This window comes from Prionailurus bengalensis, chromosome B3 (genome assembly GCF_016509475.1).
Source record: "Prionailurus bengalensis isolate Pbe53 chromosome B3, Fcat_Pben_1.1_paternal_pri, whole genome shotgun sequence".
Taxonomy (NCBI): Eukaryota; Metazoa; Chordata; class Mammalia; order Carnivora; family Felidae; genus Prionailurus; species Prionailurus bengalensis.
Genome location: NC_057355.1, coordinates 55,959,600 through 55,982,787, shown reverse-complemented (window position 1 = coordinate 55,982,787; position 23,188 = coordinate 55,959,600). Strand labels below are relative to the sequence as shown.

Here is a 23,188-nt window from a genome sequence, read left to right as displayed (position 1 = left end):
AAAATGGCCAAGGATGAAAAAAATGATGAAAAGGAACGAGAAGCAAGGTAAAATGGAAGTAAATATCTTCAGCTGACAGGATTTCTGAATTTGCCCTTAGAAAACTTTAAGTAGGCTGTATTTCCTATGTGAGGTTTCAATCAATTAAAGGAGTCAATAAAGTATGGAGAGCTCACAGAGACATGGCTCAGTAAGCAACAGAGATCAAAAACTGAGCCATGTTTTAAGATTTAACATAAGGCCTAAAATGTGGTAGAGGAAACAGGTGGAAGAAATGTGGCATTCCCCAACTACTCTTGATTCTATCACAGGAAAGGTTTAAGAGGAAAGGAAATAAGCATCTCTTTCAACCTTAGCTCTCAACCTCAGGAAGTCTCTAGAGGTGCTGTAACAGGGGCAAAAGACACAAGATGTTCACACATGAAATAAGCTAGTCACCAATAGCAGTTGTAGACAATAGGCAAGGAAACAAAGTTGGTGCTAAAGCAAAAGTTCCTCCTGACACATGATCAAGGAAATCCCCAGATTCCTCAGTTGGAACGGAGCTTCTTGGATTAGCTGACAGTTAACACATACTCTGTTGTTAGTTCAGAAATGTCAAAGAGGTAAAATTCAAAGTTAGTTTAGAAATTTCAAACAGTGATCAAACAGAAAAGCTCAGTAACTCTCAAAGTTTCTCTAAATTATGACAAGACATATTAACACATAAGAACAAAATATTACTATACTATAATAACTACTCTTGCAAAGTCTTTTGCAAGCACTCAAATACTACTGAATAAATTCTAGTAAAATTTAAACCTACTTATTCCAGATCCTACTGGACCCATGTTAGAAGCTCCTATTCTTCCTGCAATCATTGCACTGCCTAAACAAGGATGGAAAGATACTAATTAATTGGAAGAATCATATTTTAAAATTCCCAAGGTACTATGCTCTCAGCTGTACAGTAACCAAAAAGTGTACGTCTTCTAAAAATAGGTTCAAATATGTAATTTACTGAAAAAGAGAGCTAGTACATTAAAATTCCTAAAGTGGTTTTCATCAATAAATTACATGAAACATTATCAATGTCCAATTTTTCACAAAAAAAGGAAACAGACTTTGAAAAACATAATCTGCAAAAAGGAAAAGGAGAAATATGCAGCCAGCCCTACCAAGTCTACCAAAGGAATCTCCAAAGCCTCGATTTAATCCAATATCACCACGTCCAAAATCTCTCTCCATGCTACTAGTCATGGCACCACGGTACAGCTCTGAAAAGATTATGCAACAAATTAACCCTTTTTCAAGTGTATCAGTACATGGTAATCCATTTAGGAACATAATGAAAGTAAACTGAAAAGATGACAAAAGTCACAAATACCAAAAAGTCTGTGATTTACCAACTTACCTCACATGCCATATGATATCCCCCGTCCTGTTATGCCTGTCTCTACCCGCCATGCCCCATATGCCCTCTGGAGACCTCTACAGTGCCCATTCCTACATTTACCTACCTCCCATTCGGCCAACTCCTCCAAATCCTCCCATGCTATTCATTGCTTCCAGACCACCAAACCCAATTCCTACGGAATAAAGATTAATTTTGAGATTTGACTATTAGCTATATAGCTGAAAGGTACATGTTGTAAATGTTATGTCTCACCAGTAAGCTCTTCATCCACTCTACCATGTGCAGGGGCTTAACACATCATTTCCCATCTCTTAAGTATGTACTAGGCTCAGTTTCTGCTAGCAGCCTTTAGGTATGAGCCAACAATAAACTATGACTTTTTTTTCCCTTAGAATTCTCAACACAGCTTCTAATTTACTAAACATGGTACTGGGTACATACAAAAAACAAATGCTTATACATACCTCCTCCAATTCTATTCATTCCTCCAAAACCTGGACCATCCATTCCCATACCTCAAATAAAATACATAGTATGTACGTTCAGTCAATCTTATTTTTAGGACTAAAGAATGACATAACACAATATAGCAAAAGATACCATTGGTCTAGTCATGACGGAATGCTAGAGAAGCAGTGGGGCACATGTGTGAGGCTTTAAAGTGCTATGTACAGCAGCTGTCTAATCATGAGTCTTCAAAAAGGCCTCTATGAATATTTATTAAATAAGAAAAAATTCACTGGTCACACATTCAAGCAGAGAATATCTAGGACTAGGTAACTGTTCATTTTTTTTTTCAACACACACACACACACACACACACACAAAGTATCACCACAGCAGATTTAGAGATCGAGTCAGAAAGTAAGGACTCCTTTCAACATGGCAGCTAAGGGAGCAGTAAAAAAAACAAAGAATAAAAAAGCCTTTGTTTAGGAAGGTAGAGGGCCTAAGAATAAAAATTTCTATTTCATTCAGACCAATTACCATAGCTACACTGATTTTTTAAAGTTTAGCTATAGAATCTCAGCAAAAAACAGGAATCTGAGAGCATTTAGTACTCTATCAATTAAGACACAGTTCTCAAAGTATGGTCTGGGGTCCAATAAGTCAAAACTATTTTGTTCATCAAGTAATATTAAGATATTATTTGACTGTTTACTCTCATTCTGTCATGAATATAAGGTGTAATTTTCCAGAAACTACATGATGTATGCAATATAACAAACGAAATGCAGAAGCAGATATAACAGCATGGCTGTCTTGCCTTAAACCAAACATTAAAGGGATATCCAAAAAGATAAAACGATGCCACTCTGTTTACTAATATTTTGTAACAGAAAATAAAACATTTTCTTAAAAATTATATTTATGTTAATACAAGTCGATAACTGTTATTTTAAATAAATCTGTAAATATTTTTGAATTTCTAAGTTTTATTTCCTAACACAGTAAATACTGACAAACATAACCATGTCAACAAAAGCACTTTGGGACCGCCACCAAATTGGAAGAGAATAAAATGGTTCTGAAACCACAAGGTTTAAAAACTAATCTTCAGAGACAAACTGTAAATTAGTCCATGTAAAGAGCCAAACATCTCTCTGAAAAGCTACCTTCCCAGCTATAAATACAAATTTAACTTGCTTTTGATAGGGTAGCATTTCAGCCATTCCACAAATACTGTATATCCATGATACACGAGACACTATGTTAAACATTCTCCTCCTGCCTCAAAGACATTTTAAAATCCAAAGTGCTAAACGGCTAGCTACAACACAGCTGGCCTCAGAGGAACCCTCTTGACCTTTGCTCACTCTATTTCACGTTCTCTGGTCTCAAGGTTTCACTCTTTTTTTTAGGCTAAATGACATCCTAAATATTCAACTATAAAACAGAATCCTTTAAACACTACTAACTAGTAAATGTAAGCTTTGTAAATTTAGCAATGTATCATTAAAAAGAAATAAAAAAGTGAGAATACTCACCACTTGGGCCTAAATTTCCCATTACACCACCTATATTCAACTGGCTGGCACTAATAGGCTGTCCACCTGGACCAAGTCCCATTCCAATGCCTCCAAGACCACCTAAAACACAAATGAAAATGATATTACCAGCCCATATATGATTAACTAACTGGCACTAAATAAATTCTTTAAGCTACATGCCTGTCGTAATATTGCCAAAATTTTGCAAATTTGCAAATAAGAGCACTGGTTCTTGTTTTCATCAGAATGCAGCACAGTGAAGAAGCCTCACTATAACACCATTTATTAATGAGAAGTATTTTATGAAGCAGACCTACCTTCTATCCTAGTTTCAAGGCATTCTAAAAAGGACTAATCAAATACCAAGAGGATTTTGAATAATATTATATACCTTATAAATGGTATACATATCTGAAAATGAGAATCTTGCTCGAGTTTGTAAAACCACTTAAAATAGAATTACGTTTAAGATGGTTCAAATCCAACTAAAAAGTCGACAACAATGAAAACAAAATATTGAATAAAACAAATGTTACATTACCTGGTTTTGTCCATGACATATTTATTTACTTATATGGCACCTTAAGTGTTTTCACATCTATTTTCCACACAGGAGGAAATTTCTGAGACCTTAAGTTACTTGTATAATGCCATTTAGCTATGTGATTAAGGTAGGACTACAATTTAAGTTTTCGGTCTCTAAATCCAGTATTCCTTTTACTACCTCTCTTAAAATAAACTAATTAAATTTGTTGAAAATAGACTTTAAGAAGTTAATTTGATGACCTTAAAGACTTAACAGCTGAGTGGGAACTATTTTATTTTACTATATTAAATCTGAGTATGTTCTTGCTAGCCAATGTAGCAATTACGAGGTAGGGGCTGAGAAAACTATACTATATATGTATATATATGTATATATATATGTATACACACACACACACACACAAAATGTGTGTGTGTGTTTTAAGATAAAATACAGAAGCATGCTGTGTAATTGAAAAGATCAATGCCATCTGGTAAAAGGTAACAGCTCAGTACCTAAAAATGGTCTAACTGAAAGCAACAGCATACTTGACTATCAACAATACTCTCATGTCTATACCTAGGACTCATATTTTCATCTCTGAAATCATTCTTCACTAAAAGGAACCAGGACTCTTTGAGACTAGGCCAATCTCATATCTCTATGACAAAAAAAAAATCTTCACAGATCTGGGAAATCATGCTTTCACCAAAATAAGAGTATAGGCATCATTGGCAGTAAGGAGGCTCCCATTTGACAAGTTACAATAATCTGAACAAAAGAAGGGAGGAAGGGAAAAATAGGGACATTAATAATGATTAACTTGAATAACAAACTAATTCTGTCAAAGTGTATGAGTTCATATTATATCTCAATAAAGAATATATAAAAATGTGAATCTCAAAAAGAAGAGATAAAGAGTAAGTCTGAATACAACAGAGAATATTTTTTATCTAAATAACTAGAAGAGTATTAATAGTGGAAAAGTAAACTGGAAGCCCCAGCAGAAAGCCAGGCAGAATCTCGAAAGATGACACTCTAAGTGATAAGGTAAACTTGGCTGAGGCAGGAAAAAACTGCCCTATAAAGAGAGAAAGGGAAATACTCAAAGACACATGAACTGAGAGTTTTCCAGAGTTCACTTAAAAAGAAATTGAATTCTTCGATTGTGAAAGCCCAATAAAATAATTCATACCAACAATGCAGAAAACTGCATACCAAAGACAAATATCTTAAAATCAGCAACATGAAGAACACAGCTAACCTGTAAAGAAAGGTAGCTGGTAGCTGACTTAATAGCAACAATGGAAGCCAGAAGACTGTGGGGTTTTTCAAAGTGCTGACAGAAAATAACTATCAATCTTAAACTGTATAACCAGTAAAACTACCTTTGAAGACATTTATGACTATCCAAAATTGAGACAATTTACTAACAACAGATCCTCACTGAAAGAGCTTTTAAAATATATGCTTTGAGAAAAATTAGCGCCAGGGTCTGTGAGAGTAGAGAAAGGTAAGCCAAGAAAATGGTAAATAGTAGTAATGCCTAATTTGTGGGCATGAAAAAAAGCAATACAGAACTAAGACAATGAGCAATAACGGCATATAATTCAATAGAAAAAGTGATTAGAATTAAAAGCATTCAAAGGTCACTCTATTACTGAGTAAAAGAATAATTATATTAACTTCAGACTTCACAGATATATTACAAATCCTGGCTAACCACTAAATGAGAAAGCAAGATAGGTGGAAAATATCTGTAAAAAGCACAAAAATAGAACGTAAAACAATGGGAATTAACCCACATAAATAATAAATGTGAATAAGCAAAACAAAGCTGTTATAACTATATCAATATTAGATAAGACTTAGTTACTAAAGATAAAATCACTCTTAGTGATAAAATTTTGATTCATTTGGAAAATATATCAGTTCTAAACTTAGATGTACTTACTAAGTTAGTGTCAAAATATTTAAAGTAAAAACCAAAAAAAAAAAAAAAAAACCAAAAAACAAACAACAATAAAAAGAAAATCCAACATTCTAGTGGGAAATTTTACCATATACATCTCTCAGTAATTGACAGCCCAAGCACACATGATGATTAGTAGTGATGTAAATGTAGACAATGTAAATGGATTAACAAACTTGATTTAATGGACATATATAGAACACTGCACTCACCAAGCATACCTAGAATATGTATTAAAAAAGTGCCTGATATTAGACCATAATACAAAGTCCAAATTATTCCAAAAATCACAATCGTATCTTCTCTGGCCACAATAAGTTAAAAATTAACAATGAAAAGCCCCATACATTTAGAAATTCAAAACTGCATGGCTTAAGAAGTCATAGTAGTAATTTAATAAAAATGAAATCACAATAAAAATACTCCATAGCAAAACTTGTGTGCAACGGCTAAATTTATAGTTATAACTACTTTTATTAGGAAAGAGAGCCTATAAAACTAGTGAAGTAAACAGTCAACTTAAGGAATTTGGACAAAAATAAGAAACTAAACCCCCAAAAATAGAGAGAAGAAAATATTAAAGAGCAGAAATTAAGATGAAACTGAAAGCACAAATAAAACTGAAAAGTCTCTAAGCAAAACTGACCAAGAAAAAGAGAAATTACAAACCTTCAGAATTTATCAGAAGAAAGAACTATAGATGTAGAGGAAATTTAAGAGGGTATTTTATGCCAATAAATCTGAAAATGAACAAAAATAGTAAAAATCTTAGAAAAACAGAAATTACTGGGGAGCCTGGATGGCTCAAGTCGGTTAAACACCCGACTCTTGATTTCAACTCAGGTCATGATCTCAAGGTCGGGAGCTTGAGCCCCTTGTGTGGGGCTCAGTGCTGAGCCTAGAGCCTGCTTAAGATTCTTTCCCTCTTTCTCTGCCCCCCCACTCAAAAAAAAATTAAAAAGTTAAGGAACTAGAGCTACATCAATATAAATACATCTCAAAAACAGTATTAAACCAAAAACAGCAAGCTGCAGAATATATACAATAGGATGTCACTCACCCCAAATTTTAAATCCAGCAAAACCATTAACTATAATGTTTGTGTATGTATAAATGTGTATCCAAATGACTAAAACTTAAAACAATAAACACTATATTCATAAGCTGTTTCCTCTTGGTATGGTATCTGGTGGTCAGGAGAGAGGGGGAGTTTCAACCTTATCTGTAAAATTTTATTTTAAAGGAAAATCATCTATAACAAATATGGCCTACGATAGCTACATGATTAATTTTATTTTTGTCTGTATATTTAAAATATTTTATCATTAAAAAAAACTTATAAAAATCAGAGAAGGTACAGTAAAAGAGTAAGAAGAGCTAGTTTTTGAGTGTTCACATTATTCCAAAACTGTTCTAAGTGCTATACATATATTAACTCATGCAACACTCATGCCAACCCCATGATATAGGTGCTATCATCCTCATTTTGCAGATGCAACACTGAGACAAAGATGTTAAGTACATGTTTTATAACCATTTGGAAAATAATTCGATAATACTGATCAATAAACACACCTGAGAACTTGTAAATATACTTGAAAGAAATAACCAAAAACATACCAAATATTTGTATACAGAAAGACATGAATTACTCTGTTGGCAATTAAAGAAAAAAAAGTTAAAACAAATAAATATACCTAACATTACAGTGAAATACTTAGGGAGCATCCATACAATGGACTATTACACACCCAATAAAAATATGCAAAAAGAATTTTCCAACATGGAATACTTCAGATTAATGTTAAAAAAAAATTATTTATATGGTAGTACTCAACTATGTAAAAAAAACCCTAAAAAGACCATAAAAAATACAGAAAAATATTAAAATGGAGACTACATGTGGTAAAATTAAAAGGACTTCTTTTTCCCTTCATGTATATGAACTTAACAATTTTTTTAGTATGTATTGCTTTTGTAATAAGGAAAAACCACCAAAAAGAAAAAAAAAAGGTACATGTTTATTTTCTCAGTCTTCCTCAGCAATCATGACAAACTATCTCTATAATGCCAAACTAATCCTAAACTGTGGGCAATTTGGGATATAGGTGCAAAAATAAGGAGTTTTGCTTAGCATATAATAAAATTGAAAAAATATATAGCCTGCTCTGCTTCTAATAATAACTTTTACTTACGTGGTAACTGTGGTGTTTTACTATCATGTGAGCGGTAGTCTTCATGAGGGACAGACTTGTCATCCTAATTGCAAAAAAGTTTATTCTGTGGTTAATTCATAACTAAACAGATCTGCAATGCAGAGGAGAGCAGATACAAGTTTGAAGAGGTGGGAGGTTGAAGTGATATGGAGGAACTCACCATTTTCACATGCATAGGTCTATCAAACAAAAACTGCCCATTGAACATAGCTGTTGGTTTGGTCAAGGAAAACCAGTTGACTATAAAATTATACTTGAACACATATTTTTAATAATCTTAGAGTCAGACTACCTCTAATAATTTAATCAACATCTTTACTATTTTACTTATTTTAGTCTCTTCCATATACTCAAAGAAAAATCTTGAAGTCTTTGCTTTATACTTTTACTTTATGAATAAAATATAATCTTGTAAGTCAACCACTGGGGGAAAACTTCATTTAAAGCAACTGCATTAATGCACAATGGACTACATTAACTGTCGACAGTGGATATACATACAGTTCATTGTGGCAGGAAGAGAAAGTAGAAGAGTTACATAATATGGCTAATTCAAGTTTTAAGAGTGACTTTAGTACTTGGACATAGTAAAGGTTTTATGTGCTGGAGACTAAAGTCTAATACATATTTCCAAGCCAGGCAACTTTAAATTCCATGACCCCCACAAAATGGTATCAAGCTCTTCAACCGTATTAGATAGCACTAAAGTGTAAATCAGGATACAAATTGCTTGAACTGCTTCAATTGCTTGTTCAAAAGTGACTGTGCCCATTCCTCTGCTCTTGCCATCTTTGTCTTCTTTAATATCTGCCCGTTTTACAGTTCCAGCTATGCTGAACACCTCCTTTAGCTTCTTCCAACCAACTTTGAAGTCAAGCTTAACATAAAATTATATAAAGTTACATACCTAATAAACCCCTCTCCCCATTTATAAATAATACAAACAAATCTTTTCTCAACTCTAAAAGCTATAAAAAACTATACTTCTTGGTAGATGGTACATCAACAACAGTATTCAAATAAAAACATCTTAAGTTGTTTAAAATCAATCAAGCTTCACCCAACGTTGTTCCTTATCCTTAATTTTTTTTAATTTCCAAAACAGCCTCTTATCTGCTCATCCTGTTTTGTACATGTGAAACTTGCTCATCTATTTTTACTGAGAGAAATTCAGATTTTTGAAAGTACTGTTGATATCACTGACTTTCAAAAGCTTAGAACAAATGACAAACCAACTATAATGTGCACATTCACAAATATCAAATATCAAAGCTAAAGAAAGAAATCCATTTACCAATATGAACAAAAGTCCCATATAATGAAAGTAAACATGTTCAAGAACTGCATAGGTATTTGTAAATTCCACAGTTCACTTTTAAAGAATACTAAATACTCATATTTACACTTTAACCTTATATATATGTGTATATATATATATATGTGTATATATATATATATATATATATATAGACTTAAACTGGGTTTGAGTTCCAATAATTACTGTTTCACTTACTTTCATTAAAAATCAGCAAAATGTTCTCTAAACCTACAACCCATTCATCTAATTTAATAACCTCATGATTAGAACTGAATATCTGAATGACAAAATTTTAGACTAAAGCTTAAACTTACATTAGCAACAAAAATTGTGGAACCAAGTCTACCAGCCTGCAAATTACTGATAACCTCAGGAGGAATGTTTGGATTATTGAGAATGGAAGGTGGTAAATTCATCAACCCCGATCCCATATCGGGTACATGTCCTCCTGGAAATGATCCTCCTGTTCGTTGCAATGCCCTACGAGCATTTTCTCCATCAGGATCCTATAACACACATTGAATGTTAAATACCACTAGATACATCAGTAAATCTGTATCATTAAAATAACAACTTCAAATTCTACAGTAGCTATCCCAACTGGCTCAAATTATTGGCCCTCTTGAAGAGTGAGCTTTTTTCTTATCCAGAGAATTCAGTCCCATAAAAACCTGTGGACAGACAAAAGATTTCAGTCTCCAGGGGTGTCAATTAAATACCCGTTTCCAATCACTAAAGTCACTTAAGAACTTGAAATTAGTTTAATTCTGCCCTTATACTAGGGTTCAAATACATGACACATACACATAAATATATATAACTCAAAGAGGAACAAAATACTGTACTTACTGTGACTCTTTTCTTGCTAAAATGCAGTAATGGTGAATTCTCACCACTGGATGCCCAAGGCAATGCCAAATCAGACTAATTCAAAGCTTTTCAACAGTGGAACAGACTGTTACAAAACCCAGGAATATTGGGGTAAAGGGGAACTATTATAATGTGTAGGTTTCATTCCTAAACAAAATACAATTACCCACTTTCCAACCTTTTTCCTTTCTCAACAATGATTGTGACCTGACAATGGATTATGATCTGAGATGAAGGGGAGGTGGGGGGAATAAAGAAAGGCTAAGTGTCCAAGCAAATGATATTAAAAACTGCTTTAAGTTCATTAACTGTATAAGAGAAATATTCTACCTTTAAACAAAACAAAAATAGTGAGTTTAAATGTACTTCTCACTTATCTCACCAGGTGGAATGCAAAACACACACAAAAAACACATAAACACACTGATAGACTATTATCTGCAATACCAAATGACAATGATAAATGTAACCATCAACTCTATATTGCTAGTCTCAGTCTGGGAATATTAATAAAAAGAAAGTTGGATGACCTTAATAAATTCTCTAGGAAGGCTGGGAGAATAGAAGGTGAAAAACTAAATGCAGGGGCACCTGGGTGGCTCAGTCGGTTAAGCGGCCGACTTTGGCTCAGGTCATGATCTCACAGTCCGTGAGTTTGAGCCCCGCGTCAGGCTCTGTGCTGACAGCTCAGAGCCTGGAGCCTGTTTCAGATTCTGTGTCTCCCTCTCTCTGACCCTCCTCTGTTCATGCTCTGTCTCTCCCTGTCTCAAAAATAAATACAACGTTAAAAAAAAAATTAAAAAAAAAACTGAATGCAATTAATAAAGGTATACTAGCTTCCAAAGTATTTTTTCACCATGAAGAAATAAAGAGAAATACAGAAATAAAGAAATAAATGTTTTGAAAAATGCTGCAAAATTTTTAAGTTAGTAAATAATAAATGTTTCAGGTCTAACTAAAGCTTCAAAAACTTGCACAAATCGAAAATTTATGATAGTGGTTACCTACGGAGAGAAGGAGGGGTAGAGGCAGAGGAGGTGCTTCATAAACTATTGAGATACACTGTTGTCCTTAACATCTTAGTATGTTTTGATTTGTCTTTTTATATTTTTGACATATATATAAACATATATACACACAAAAATACATACACACATATGCATAATAAAACGTAAAACGTATATAAATACAATTCATCTAAAACAAAGTAGCCACTATATAACATGGTTTTTATTCCTCTTTTCCCCTTGGAGGACAGCCTGCCAGTCACTACCTGTTATTGCTATTAGAGGGCCTATTAAATTTTATAACTGCTCCTAACACCATTTAATATAATGAAAAAATAAAATTCTAATATCTGGTAGGGAATATTGGAAATATATTTTTTCTTAGACTCTCACTAGTAGTTTTAGCACTGAGCCCAGTCATCCATTTGTAAATCAGAAATTCCCAGGAAAGGGACCTTTAGTAATAATAATCCATAAAGTTAACTGAATAAAGAATACTTCATCATTTAGCTAGGCCAAACTCAGTTATTTTTCCCTCTTAAAAAAATTTAAAAATGGAAGTATCCTACATCAATTTGGATCACATAACTCTATTCTAGGGTCTCTAAAATATTACTGAGGATACAGGAAGTGCTAAAACTTAAAAGAACACAAACAACATAGGTTTGTCCTTTAGCATAAAAACCACCATGTAAATGGCTGGCACAGAGTATAACAGTCTAAACTTTCTCTACTTCCCAGTCAAAATAGGAAGGAAGGAAGGAAGGAAGGAAGGAAGGAAGGAAGGAAGGAAGGAAGGAAAGGAGGAAGGAGGGAGGGAGGGAAAGGGAAAGGGAAAAGGAAAGGGAAGAGAGAGGAAGGGAGGGAGGGAGGGAGGGAGGGAGGAAGGAAGGAAGGAAGGAAGGAAGAAGGACGGACAGACAAACCCCCCAGGCTCAAACAGAATTAGAGGAGTTCAGAAGCTGACTCCAATAAAGGGATTTGGAATACTTGTATTTGTTGGTAGCATGGGCTTTAATTTTAAGCTATTATCACCTCATAGTCAGAATCAAGAGACCAACAACCAGGAATATTCCCACCTTGGACTGGAATAACAACAAGCAATTATTATTACAGCTAACATTTCTTATGTAGTTATATAATATTTTGAGCACTGTGCTAAGTGCTTTATATAATAACATCACAATTATAGTTAGTAGCTAACATTTATTAAATGTTTTACATATATTAACTGAAACCTTATAAAACTATCAGACAGCTTCTAATATCATTCTCACTTTAGTGATAAAGAAACAAAGAAATAGAGAGTGATTAAAGTTAGGTAATTTTTTAAGTAATTAAAGGTAAGTAATTTGCCCTGAATCACCCAGATTATCTGATGCCAGAGCTTGAATTCTCTACCATGTTATCTCATTTAATACTCATAAAAACTCTATTAGGTAAGTACTACCATTTGTACTATTATAATTACTGAGGTTTAGAGAATAAGTAACCTGCCTAGTCACAGAGCTAGAAAGTGAGCTGGGACTCCTATCATTACTCAACCAAATTAAACTGTGACTGACAGAAATGCTCTACTATCAGAGACTTGCAACCTTGCTGGTAGAGACTCTTCAGGGTCCTAAAGTACATCCTCAATCATTTGTAACACAGACTTTAGCAAGAATATATACGTAACTGGTCCATGATCAAACAATTCAGGTAAGATTAACAATATGAACTAAAGGAAGAAATGAAAATGACTGCTATTCAAGCTAATCATTACCAAGGTCAATTACACTTAAGTGTACATAGTTTTTTAAGTATCTTCTGATTATTCTTTTGTCAATGTATTATACTACTGTTCCATACAAAGGGAACATACCCACTTTAGGGGTTTCCAAGTTCCAGTTACAAATTTCACTAACAGATTCACAAGTTTTCTCAAATTTTAATCTGGCATAGTTTCAGGGTAATTTTAACTAAAAGTGAGTATCAATTTTATTCAAATCCATAAGGTATTTGCATTATTAAGCACCCTTTACTATCAACTACAAGAATATCTAATTCTCAAGTTAAACAACAGAATCTAAAAACTGAAAATGTCTATACCAAATAAAGTCAATACATAAACCTTGCCATCTTTAAATATCTGCATTTTTTAAATCATGCACCTCTGCTTATAACAACTTGGAACAAATCAAATATATAGGAAAACTGCTTAAAAGCAAACAGGAAACCATGCACAAGCAAAACTATCTTCAATTATATAATGCTTTAATAAGCATCTAGGCTTTAAAAAAAAAAAGGAGGAGCCAGAGAAATACATCCCCCAAGATGAAAATCCAAAGAAAACATGTCTTTATATCCAAAAGTTTAAATTATTCCAAATATAAGAAATCTTACCTCTTTAATATTCAGGGGTCTTCCACTAAGATCATATTTGTTCATAGTTTCTAGCGCTTTCTTTACGAATTCTTCATCTTTGAATTCAACAACACTTAATGGGGAAAAAAATTTATAGGAAATGTTTATATACTAAATTTTCTTTTTCTTAATCAGAAGTTTAAATTTGACTTAAGAAACTTAAAAAAAATTCTTACCCACAACCCTATATCCAGGTAGATTTGTCAATATATGCAAAAGAAGAAAAGTTTTAGATCAGTAGACGAAGTTAATGGTAAACTCTAATATTTAAGTCATGAAAAGCAACTGATAACAATCACTTTTTATCTTTTACACTTCTAGAACATAATAGCAAGTGACCACAAATCTTCTGTCAATGTTTAAATCGATCTATTTAAAGGCAGTAGCATCTAGCATTTAACAAGCTTGGAACACATATTTACTTTTAGAGGACTCTTCTTTAGGTTAAGACTAAATAAGGTATTTTCACAAATTCAATCAAAAGTAACTCAGGGAAATTGAAGGTTTCCATAAAACACTTCTTCCATTGTTACGACTATTTTCAAAAAATGTATTATGCACAAATTGTTTTTAATGTATATCTTTCAATTTTATTAAGGTAAAAATAGGAAATAATCTCATTTTTAATTAATTTCTCTATTAGAGAAAACTGGCTGCACACAATTTAACAGCATCCAGTTTAAGTATATAAAATAATCACTTATGCTAAAGAAACAAACCTATACATTTTCAAAATAATTGCCATTACTGTTCGAAGTGCCATTTGAATGTGATGACAAAGTTTTTCTTATGCACCAACTGGTTTTTGCAATATAATTGAACACTGTTAAAGCTTTCCATTGTATTCCTCAGTGTATTGCTTTCTTGTTGCTAAAAATCAAAACCTACTATCAACCAATTCCTTCTATGTCAATTTAATCATCAATGTCATTCATACCAATTGGTCAGAGCACTGCCTCTTATGTAGTCTTGCAGGCTACCAAATTAAGTTCTTCAATGTAAATTTCAAACATACATTCTGAATTAACACCTTTAAGCTATGGGCTTGTCAGAGAACTCTTAGGGAATATTATCAATGCAGTAACTTTTAGAATATCCTTGAAGACATCAAAACACAACAAAAAAAATCCTATAGTAAAATCTCTTGGCTAAGAAGCATTACCTTAAAGCATTAGAAAAGTGAATGCCCTTTATGAACATTTACAAACCCATCCCTTCCAGGCAGCTAGTTTGGTTTGAATAAATGTCAGACTTGCTAGTATAAAGCCTCAAATCTTGCATAATAAAGTAAAACAAAATGAAACTTAAGTTTCCAAAAACTGGTACAAATATTATACAAAAAAGTAAACTGCTGAGGAACTTTTAAACCTCAAGCAGATTATGGCCCACAGCACTTACCCTTGATTTTCCTTCCGCATCCTTAAAGAGCTCCACGTATGTAACCTCACCGACTACATAAGACATACAAAAGGAAGATACCAAGAAACAATACATTTAAACACCAATATCTTGCTTTACTGCACACCTGTGCACAACTCTACAGAAAAGCACCTATTATTCACCAACAATCAAAACCAGACCAACATACCTCCTATCAATGGCTATGTAAATTTAACTAATTTTCTGAAATGTACATCATCCACATTCTCTAAAAAAGCTAACAACCATATTAACCTAATTCATACTACAGATCATATTTTGGCCAGCATGATATAGTTGGTGAACAAATGCACATATACATACAAATGGTCCCTTAACCTATCATATTAAAAACATCAACATTAACACTTTTCAAGTAACTTTGGTCGCCTACACACAACAGCTGTTTTAAGGTGACTTTCTACCTGAATGTCTTCAATCATGTTTGCCATCAGTAAACTAAATTTACAAGTCATGCTTCACAGCAAGCCACACACTTTCTAAATAAAGTCAATGAATAAAACCAATCAAATAGTTGTCACCTTACAACAGATACACCAATGCAAGGTTTTTTTTATTTATTAGAAGAGATCAGCCTCAAAGCCAAGTACATAGTTTGCAGGACTGTTGAAACTCAATTTTTCAAGAGATAACAAAACTAACTTTTACAAGATCAAATATTAAAATTATTTTTCCCCAAAACCAACCATATATATAAAATGAAGGTTTTCAAGTTATTCTAAAAACAAAACTGCAACAGCAGTAACGCAATTTTAAAATAGAACTGCAGAGACAGCATCATGGCATTCATGACAATGCAAACAAAATGAACTCCACAGCCAGATTCCAGAATCCACCAAGATAATAACAAAACAGCTTTTGGAAAAAAATAATCAAACCTTATTATTCATACTTTAACACGCTAATGTATTACTTAACTAATGCAATAGTCCTTTAAAAATCTATAAAAACTTCAACTAGACAAAGCAATCACTTTAACAAAATTCTTGGTGGCATGCATATGCTGGCTCACTACTATACCACTAAAATGGGAAAAAAAAAAACTTCATTTATCCATATGACTTTGTAATGAAATTGTTGTCAAGTGAGAGAAGAGGAAAAGATTAATTCATGTGTCAAGAAATAAACAAAAATCAATTTTTTGAGTCTGTGTGGCTCAGAGGAATAAAAAAGTTTGCTTAGTTCCTCCCCCTTCTATATGAAGATAAGCCAACAGTGGGTTTATCAGGAATGGTTACCTTTTTCTCTCATTAGATCTTTAATAGCTTGCCATTTCATATCATATGGGATGTTGCTAATGAAAACTCTGTTTCGATTTGGACCCTTCTTTTCTCCAGTGCCTGAATTCTTATCTTTTGAATAAGGATGAAATCTATTGGCCTTCTTATTTCCTGAAGATTTTTCTTTTAATTCAGATTTATCTTCTTTGACTGATTCATCATTTTCCCTATGAATTAAAAACAAAACAAGAAGAAAATCTGTCATGTTTCTAATAATAGAAGCCTACATTACATAAATATTGCATATTTATCACTTCACTTCTCAAAACTCTCCACCAAGTTAGACCTGGAGAGTCAGCTTGCTTGCTTTGAAATTACCCAATGCCATTTCAGAGCAAGAATTTGGGTATATTACCAAACTTCTCATAAAGTTTGCTTAAAAACATAACTAAAATACATAGTTATATTATGGTATCTATACATGCATACACGCCCATATGACTCTCATAATTTTTTCTATTCCCAACTTTGATCAGGATAATTAATTAGTAAGGTATTCTAATATGTTCATACTCAACACTTTCTATGTATTAACCTATAAACTAAGATAGGGTATTTCATAGAATCATATAATTTTTACTAGTAGTTATCACCTACACGATGGGATGGAACGGAGGTAGGAAGCAGTACTTAAAAGACAACACGAATCAAAATTTTATAAATCAACTTTTTAATGAGACCCTAACTGGAAAAACATTTAATTTGTAAGACTGTAATCACAATGCGACGATCTGATGCTACCCACCAACCATCCATAACATAAAAGTATATACTTAAAGTAAATCCTATAGATAAAAATTTGGGTATATATCTTAAAAATGCAACTTACTTATCAAAAGGAATCTTCTTTCACAGAAGAAATAACAATAGGTTTTAAATCACGTACGTGATTCTAGTGAATCTAAAACTATTTAATTAATACTTCAATTTAAAGCAATTTTCCACAATCACATACTAATAAAAATCTCTGGAAATGACATTCAGAAATCCAAAATTTTTAAAGCTTCCTGGGTTTTTCCAACAACCAACCAGGTTTCATAATCCAGGCACTCACTTATCTTCTAAGCCAACCAACTGTGGGACTCTATACACTGTAGTGCTCCACACACACGTCTTATTGTAGTCATCTGTTCCATGTGATATTGATATTTTTAGACACTACCTTTCTGAGCAGGTAACAACACAACCATAAATATAGGATGTAAAAAACTCTGTAGGGGTGCCTGGGTGGCGCAGTCGGTTAAGCGTCCGACTTCAGCCAGGTCACGATCTCGCGGTCCGTGAGTTCGAGCCCCGCGTCAGGCTCTGGGCTGATGGCTCAGAGCCTGGAGCCTGTTTCCGATTCTGTGTCTCCCTCTCTCTCTGCCCCTCCCCCGTTCATGCTCTGTCTCTCTCTGTCCCAAAAATAAATAAACGTTGAAAAAAAAAAAATTTAAAAAAAAAAAACTCTGTAAGAACGAAAACTACCTGCATTGGTATGAGCAGCACCTAGCATGGTGACTGCACACAACATGTTGCTCAATAAATACTAATTTTTGAATGAACAGTCAATTAAGAACCCATGCTCATCTGGTCACAGATGGTGTTGCCGTCTGCCAGAAAAACTGCTAAAATCAAGGAAGAGACATTAGAGCCAAACTTGCTTTGCCACCTTTTCAGACCTTGACAGGGACACCTTTACAATCAAACATCTTCCCTCATCAGAAATGGCACAGCCTAGAGTAAGTCTTCACAACTGTCCCAGCTCCAGCAAGTACCTACCTGTCTGAACAGTGTGCGACTTTTGAAAATGGCAGCAAGCGGCCAAAAGGTACAGAGGCCTTTACTGTGGTTCTAAGTACAGTAGATATAAGAACAAACTCTTCCTTTTAAGCCCCCAGAGAATGTATGTACATAGTAGACTGTATTCTATGAATGTTTGTAAAATAACTGTCTCTGTTTAGGTAAGCAGACATCTATATAGTCTCTAGCTAAGTATGCCTTCTCCTACCTATTTTCTTCCTGAATGAAACCAGCTGTGAAAAATGCACAGAGTTCTGAATTACAATGTTCTTCTATTCTTATATGAATAGAAGATGCTTATATGTAAGCATTTGCTTAAAACAATCTGATAATTCCACTGAAAAGCAATGATATTAATGTAGGATACCCTCTCCAAAATATTTATTACAAGTATGACCAGAGAGAGCAATTTCTTCAAGTTTTCCTCACTTAGTGGCATATTAAAGGTTATTACTACACTACTCATCTATAGTGTATAAATTATCTATGGAAGGCAGACCAGTTTAATGGCTAGAGGTATGGTCTGATTATTGAAAAACAAACAATTTAATATTCAATTCCTAAACTCTTTTTATGTCATAAATACACTATGGAATGGACAGTTAAGATACAGGTGAAAGCTCTTAGGGAAATGATGCTACATAATATCAAATATTGGCACTATATCCAGAATTCCCTGTAATAATGCTCAAACTATTCACTTAAACCACCCCCTTTAATGTACTTGAAATAAAGACTGTGACTATCTTAAGTCACAAAAATGTTATCTACTCTTTAAGATGGAATTATGCCCACTGAAGTTATAAATTTCTGAAAAAATCAATATTCAACATCAAATAAGAAAACATAATTTTAAAACGTGGTTTTAAAACATGCTATAGTATGAAATCTAAAATTAAGCCCAGTTCCATTCTTACTCCTAATATAATAAAAAATACTACTCTACTTCAAACACTTCACCTTGCTTCGATGCTTAATATTTTACACAACACTTTATACCCTAATGTAACTTTCAATTTCCATATACTCCAAGATGTTAATCACACTGAAAATAATGAAGAGTTATAACAATACTGCTATTTTTCCTCCTGTTCACTTAAGAAAAGGATAGCTAGTATACCATTTTGGCATAAAGGAAAAGACTAAACCTAGGGAAACATCTTTAATTTCTTGTCAAAAGATGTGAATATGCCCATGAAATTCTCTGTGTATAAGTTTCACAATCATAAAAGTTCACTTCTGCATTTCTTAAACAAGTATTTACTGGGCCTTTATAAACATAAGGCCTTGGGGATACAAAGATGAATAAGACATAGTGGTCTCTATACTCAGTGACTATGGATTAACCTCAGCAAAAGTCATTTCAACCTTGATAAGTGGCACTCTGTTCTCTTCTAAGCAATACATATTTTAAGGCAATATTTGGTAATTTTTATAACCTCTGTGAATTCTTACCCTTAAAAATGTATGGTAGTCAAGGGTTATGTGTTAGATTGTTAACTACTCCGGTTGGTTCACAGGGTCAAAAAAAGGTTGTTGGCTTGACACAGGTAAATGTTCCTAGTTTTTCAGTATGAATGACCGACCCATGCTGGACCATTATATGGTTCTTATGGAACTGACAGTACAAGAAACCCTTGAGAGTAGATTTGCTTCTTTATTCAACTTGGGAAAACAGGAAGGTCTGAGAGATATTAACTATAAACAATATTAAAAGAATCTTCATTTGTATATTCTACTAGCATTTCTTAATTTCTTTACTTAATATTTTCCTTTTCCTCACTTTGAAGTGAAAGAGATTCATTTCCTACCTCTGTCCTCTTGTCTAGCTAACCCACAATGAGACTTTAAGAGGGATTAGAGACTTTTAGATCTGGGAGGTTTACATACCAGCTTTATCTGTATGGACACTATTATACTAATCACACCCAAGTATAGTAGGGCTTCTCTCTGTAATTCAAGACTGTGGTTTTTGTTTAGGAGAAAAGGGTGGCAAGCCCACATTTAGAGATAAACAAAAAGCACACATTTTATCATTCCAATGCCTTCTATTAGAATTTATGAGGCCAAATCCCTGAGAGCCCATAGTTTGGCATGCATGGTAGAAAGTGCTCCCTTTCCAGATGCTCAGTTACTGAGGTGCACCATTCTGCACCTAGGAACAAATTCCACCAAGGTCGAATCTCCTACACCTGCACCTCTATTCTGCCTGGAAGATGAAACCTATCCTATTCAAACCCAAGTGAGAGGAAGAGTGTCATAACTGAGCTGGGAGAGCTATCTTATCTGCGACCAATTCCTACATAAACTAGTCCAGGTCTTACCATACTGCTTCAAACATTCTTATACAAAAGAAAAGAAAAATTCTCTTTCCTATTTTAGTTTGGCCATATGTTCACTGCTTTCTACTCTGAGGCATAACTGAGAGAAGGAAAAAGATGTTTTCAGTAAATTATTAACATACTTTCAACTTCAAGTTTAAAGAGCTGGGCACATGCAAAAGAATGCCTGATTCGTATCCTCCTATATAACAAGAACAATGGGGAGCCTAACAGTTCCTTATAACTAAAAATTATTATGGATTTGAGTCAACTACATTCTTTCTAGACACTTTCTTCAATTAAAAAAAAATCTTATTTTACCATTTTACCAAAATTAAGAACAAGCCATCACACATGGAGTTCTTAAAAAAAAAAAACCTGCAAGGCTTACAAACATTTGAGAGGGATGTGGGGGACCAAGGAACCATGCACATTTCCCTTTCTGAATAACCTCTTACCAATTCAAGGGTAACACAATGGATTTAGGCTCACAGCACATTATTAAACTTCCTCTGTGGCGTGTATATATATATATTCAGAAATTAATACATGTTTAGAAAGCAACAACAAACACTGAACTTATAAAGCTCAGAATGAGGCCGGGAGATCGGGGACTATTCCTTTTAAATACGTTCTCGGTAGTTAAGAGGAAATGTCCGATGATGTCATCCCTAGTTACTCCCTAGTGATGAACACTAACTACTGTACTGGGCTTTAAAAGGGGGACCATTTTCCTCCAGACAGTGGCGGCCGCCGTGCTTTGCTCAAAGGTTCTCCAGCTGGAAGTCTGGGAAGAAGGAGTGACCCGCAGTCTCCGGCTGGAAACAGGGGAGGGGCGTCGGCCCCCCGGCTCGCACCCCGGCTCCCCAGGCCGGGGCGGGAGGGAAGGGCCTGGGAGCGGCCCTACTTGCACCTGCTCCTCCTGCCGCCTACGGCCCGGGAGCAGTTATCCCCCACCGAGGCCCAGGCCGGCTTCGGCCCCCCTCCGAGGCCAACTCCCCGCCCCCCACCTCGTCCCGATCCCCGGAGGAAAAGACAATACATTTTAACGCCATTGGAGCTGCTGCTGTGCTGCGGCGGCTGCTTCTCTGGCTCCGGCGGGTGCGGTTCTCGCCGCGGATCGCCCGGCTGCTCCACTGGCTGCTGATGCGGACTGTCGTCGCCAGCGGCCCCGAGCACCTCGGGCTTGTCGGCGTCCGCCATCCCGCTGCCGCTGCCTCCGCCTCCGCCACGGCCGCCTGCGCTGAGGGGCTCCGAGCGCTACAATGGCGGCGGCCGGGAAAGCGGTAACGGATCCCGATTTGAAAAGGCCCCGAGCGCTCAGTTGCCCGGATCTCGCGAGAACCGGTCGAGGCTGGGAGACTGGGAGAGGGTGTGAGCCGCGTGTGGGGGGTGGGAGCGGAGGGGTAGGGGGGAGGGATGGGGTGGCGGGTCAGGGCCGCCATTGCCGCAGTCAGCCCTGCTTCAGACCAGGGAGGGCCTAACTTGTCCAGAAGCCCCTGGTGGGGCTGTGTTCTGACCACCAGCCCGCCTATCGATTGGCACCCAATGGGGTCTTCGCTTACAAAAGTCGGATCTGAGTGCTGGAAATCCCTAGAGCTCTGAAACCCAGACTATTCAGTTCATTCCTTGTAGGGGCAGTTTAAATGAGAGAAGCACACACCACTTTGCATCTTTAAAGACGTCTGCAAATCTTCAGACTCGCCTTAGAAATCCTTTGAATAATACAAACAAATCACTTGCCACTTAAATGCCTAGGCACCCCGTGGACATTCAATAAATAGTTATTGATGACAGGTTGCAATTCACCAAAATGAATACCTTTGAATTTCTTTGAATTCTGGTCGTTTTTAAGAAAGAGGATTTCCTGTGGAATTCAGCTATCGGCATATAAAAAGAAGACAAGTTTTTTAATTCTCTGGATAGCAACCCCTGAGGAGAATCTATAGTTCTTTGTTTTGTTTTTTTGTTTTTGTTTTTGTTTTTTTTTTTTTCAGAAGAAAGCTTCTACTAGATTGGCTGATCATGGACATTTTGGTTTGGAGTTGTGTTTATGTTGGTGAAAATTATATTTGAAGCAGTTATAGGCTCTCAAATTTAATTACTATATGGAGTTTTAAAATATAGTCCTAGATTTTTCCCCCTAAATATAAAAAAGTAACCCATTAAACTTAATTCCTAACTCTTGAATACTGTAATAGTATTTCACATTGAAATAACCTTTTTCAGCTGAAAGACCTTCCCAAATGTTTCTTTTCATAAAGAAGCAAGCCTGTATGGTTTACATGCTTTGCAGAATATCACATACACATTAGTGGTAAAGTGGTAGCTAGAAACTAATACTCAAGTAATACATAATTTCCTCATCCCCCCTCCCCCCCCCCGTTCTTTGACATTTTAATTATGTAAGTTTCTGCCCTCAACCAAAAAATACCTTGGAACATCTGATCCTATACCAGAAGAGTTGAGCTACTCATCAAACGTACACACATAAAAATCAGAACAGTTTTACTCATGAGGAGCACACTTGGTAAAATACTGCTGTTTAGGGTGCTACTGACATCGTTTAACAAACACAACACACGCTGTTGTAGTTACTGCATGAATTATTTCTCCTTGGTCAATCCCAAAACTTAGCATTTGGAATAGCAGAAAGGCATTGG

General features: G+C 35.0%; 1 protein-coding gene across 4 annotated transcripts in view; it reads right to left on the bottom strand.

The window, feature by feature from the left end:
- Nucleotides 1–21,862, bottom strand: part of MYEF2 (myelin expression factor 2) — a 38,391-nt gene extending 16,529 nt beyond the window's left edge. For 2 of the 4 annotated variants that reach the window (XM_043555488.1, XM_043555491.1), the window contains exons 1-14: nucleotides 21,568–21,862; nucleotides 16,381–16,589; nucleotides 15,101–15,153; nucleotides 13,879–13,886; nucleotides 13,682–13,775; nucleotides 9,734–9,925; nucleotides 8,825–8,978; nucleotides 8,262–8,311; nucleotides 8,081–8,144; nucleotides 3,385–3,486; nucleotides 1,861–1,911; nucleotides 1,500–1,568; nucleotides 1,158–1,256; nucleotides 806–868 (exon numbers count right to left, since the gene is read on the bottom strand). In XM_043555488.1, the coding sequence (XP_043411423.1) occupies nucleotides 806–868; nucleotides 1,158–1,256; nucleotides 1,500–1,568; nucleotides 1,861–1,911; nucleotides 3,385–3,486; nucleotides 8,081–8,144; nucleotides 8,262–8,311; nucleotides 8,825–8,978; nucleotides 9,734–9,925; nucleotides 13,682–13,775; nucleotides 13,879–13,886; nucleotides 15,101–15,153; nucleotides 16,381–16,589; nucleotides 21,568–21,728 (1,369 nt within the window). In that variant the 5' untranslated portion in view covers nucleotides 21,729–21,862. The remainder of the gene's footprint in view (nucleotides 1–805; nucleotides 869–1,157; nucleotides 1,257–1,499; nucleotides 1,569–1,860; nucleotides 1,912–3,384; nucleotides 3,487–8,080; nucleotides 8,145–8,261; nucleotides 8,312–8,824; nucleotides 8,979–9,733; nucleotides 9,926–13,681; nucleotides 13,776–13,878; nucleotides 13,887–15,100; nucleotides 15,154–16,380; nucleotides 16,590–21,567) is intronic. The other 2 variants (XM_043555489.1, XM_043555490.1) reach the window with 2 other exon arrangements.
- Nucleotides 21,863–23,188: the final 1,326 nt, after the last annotated feature.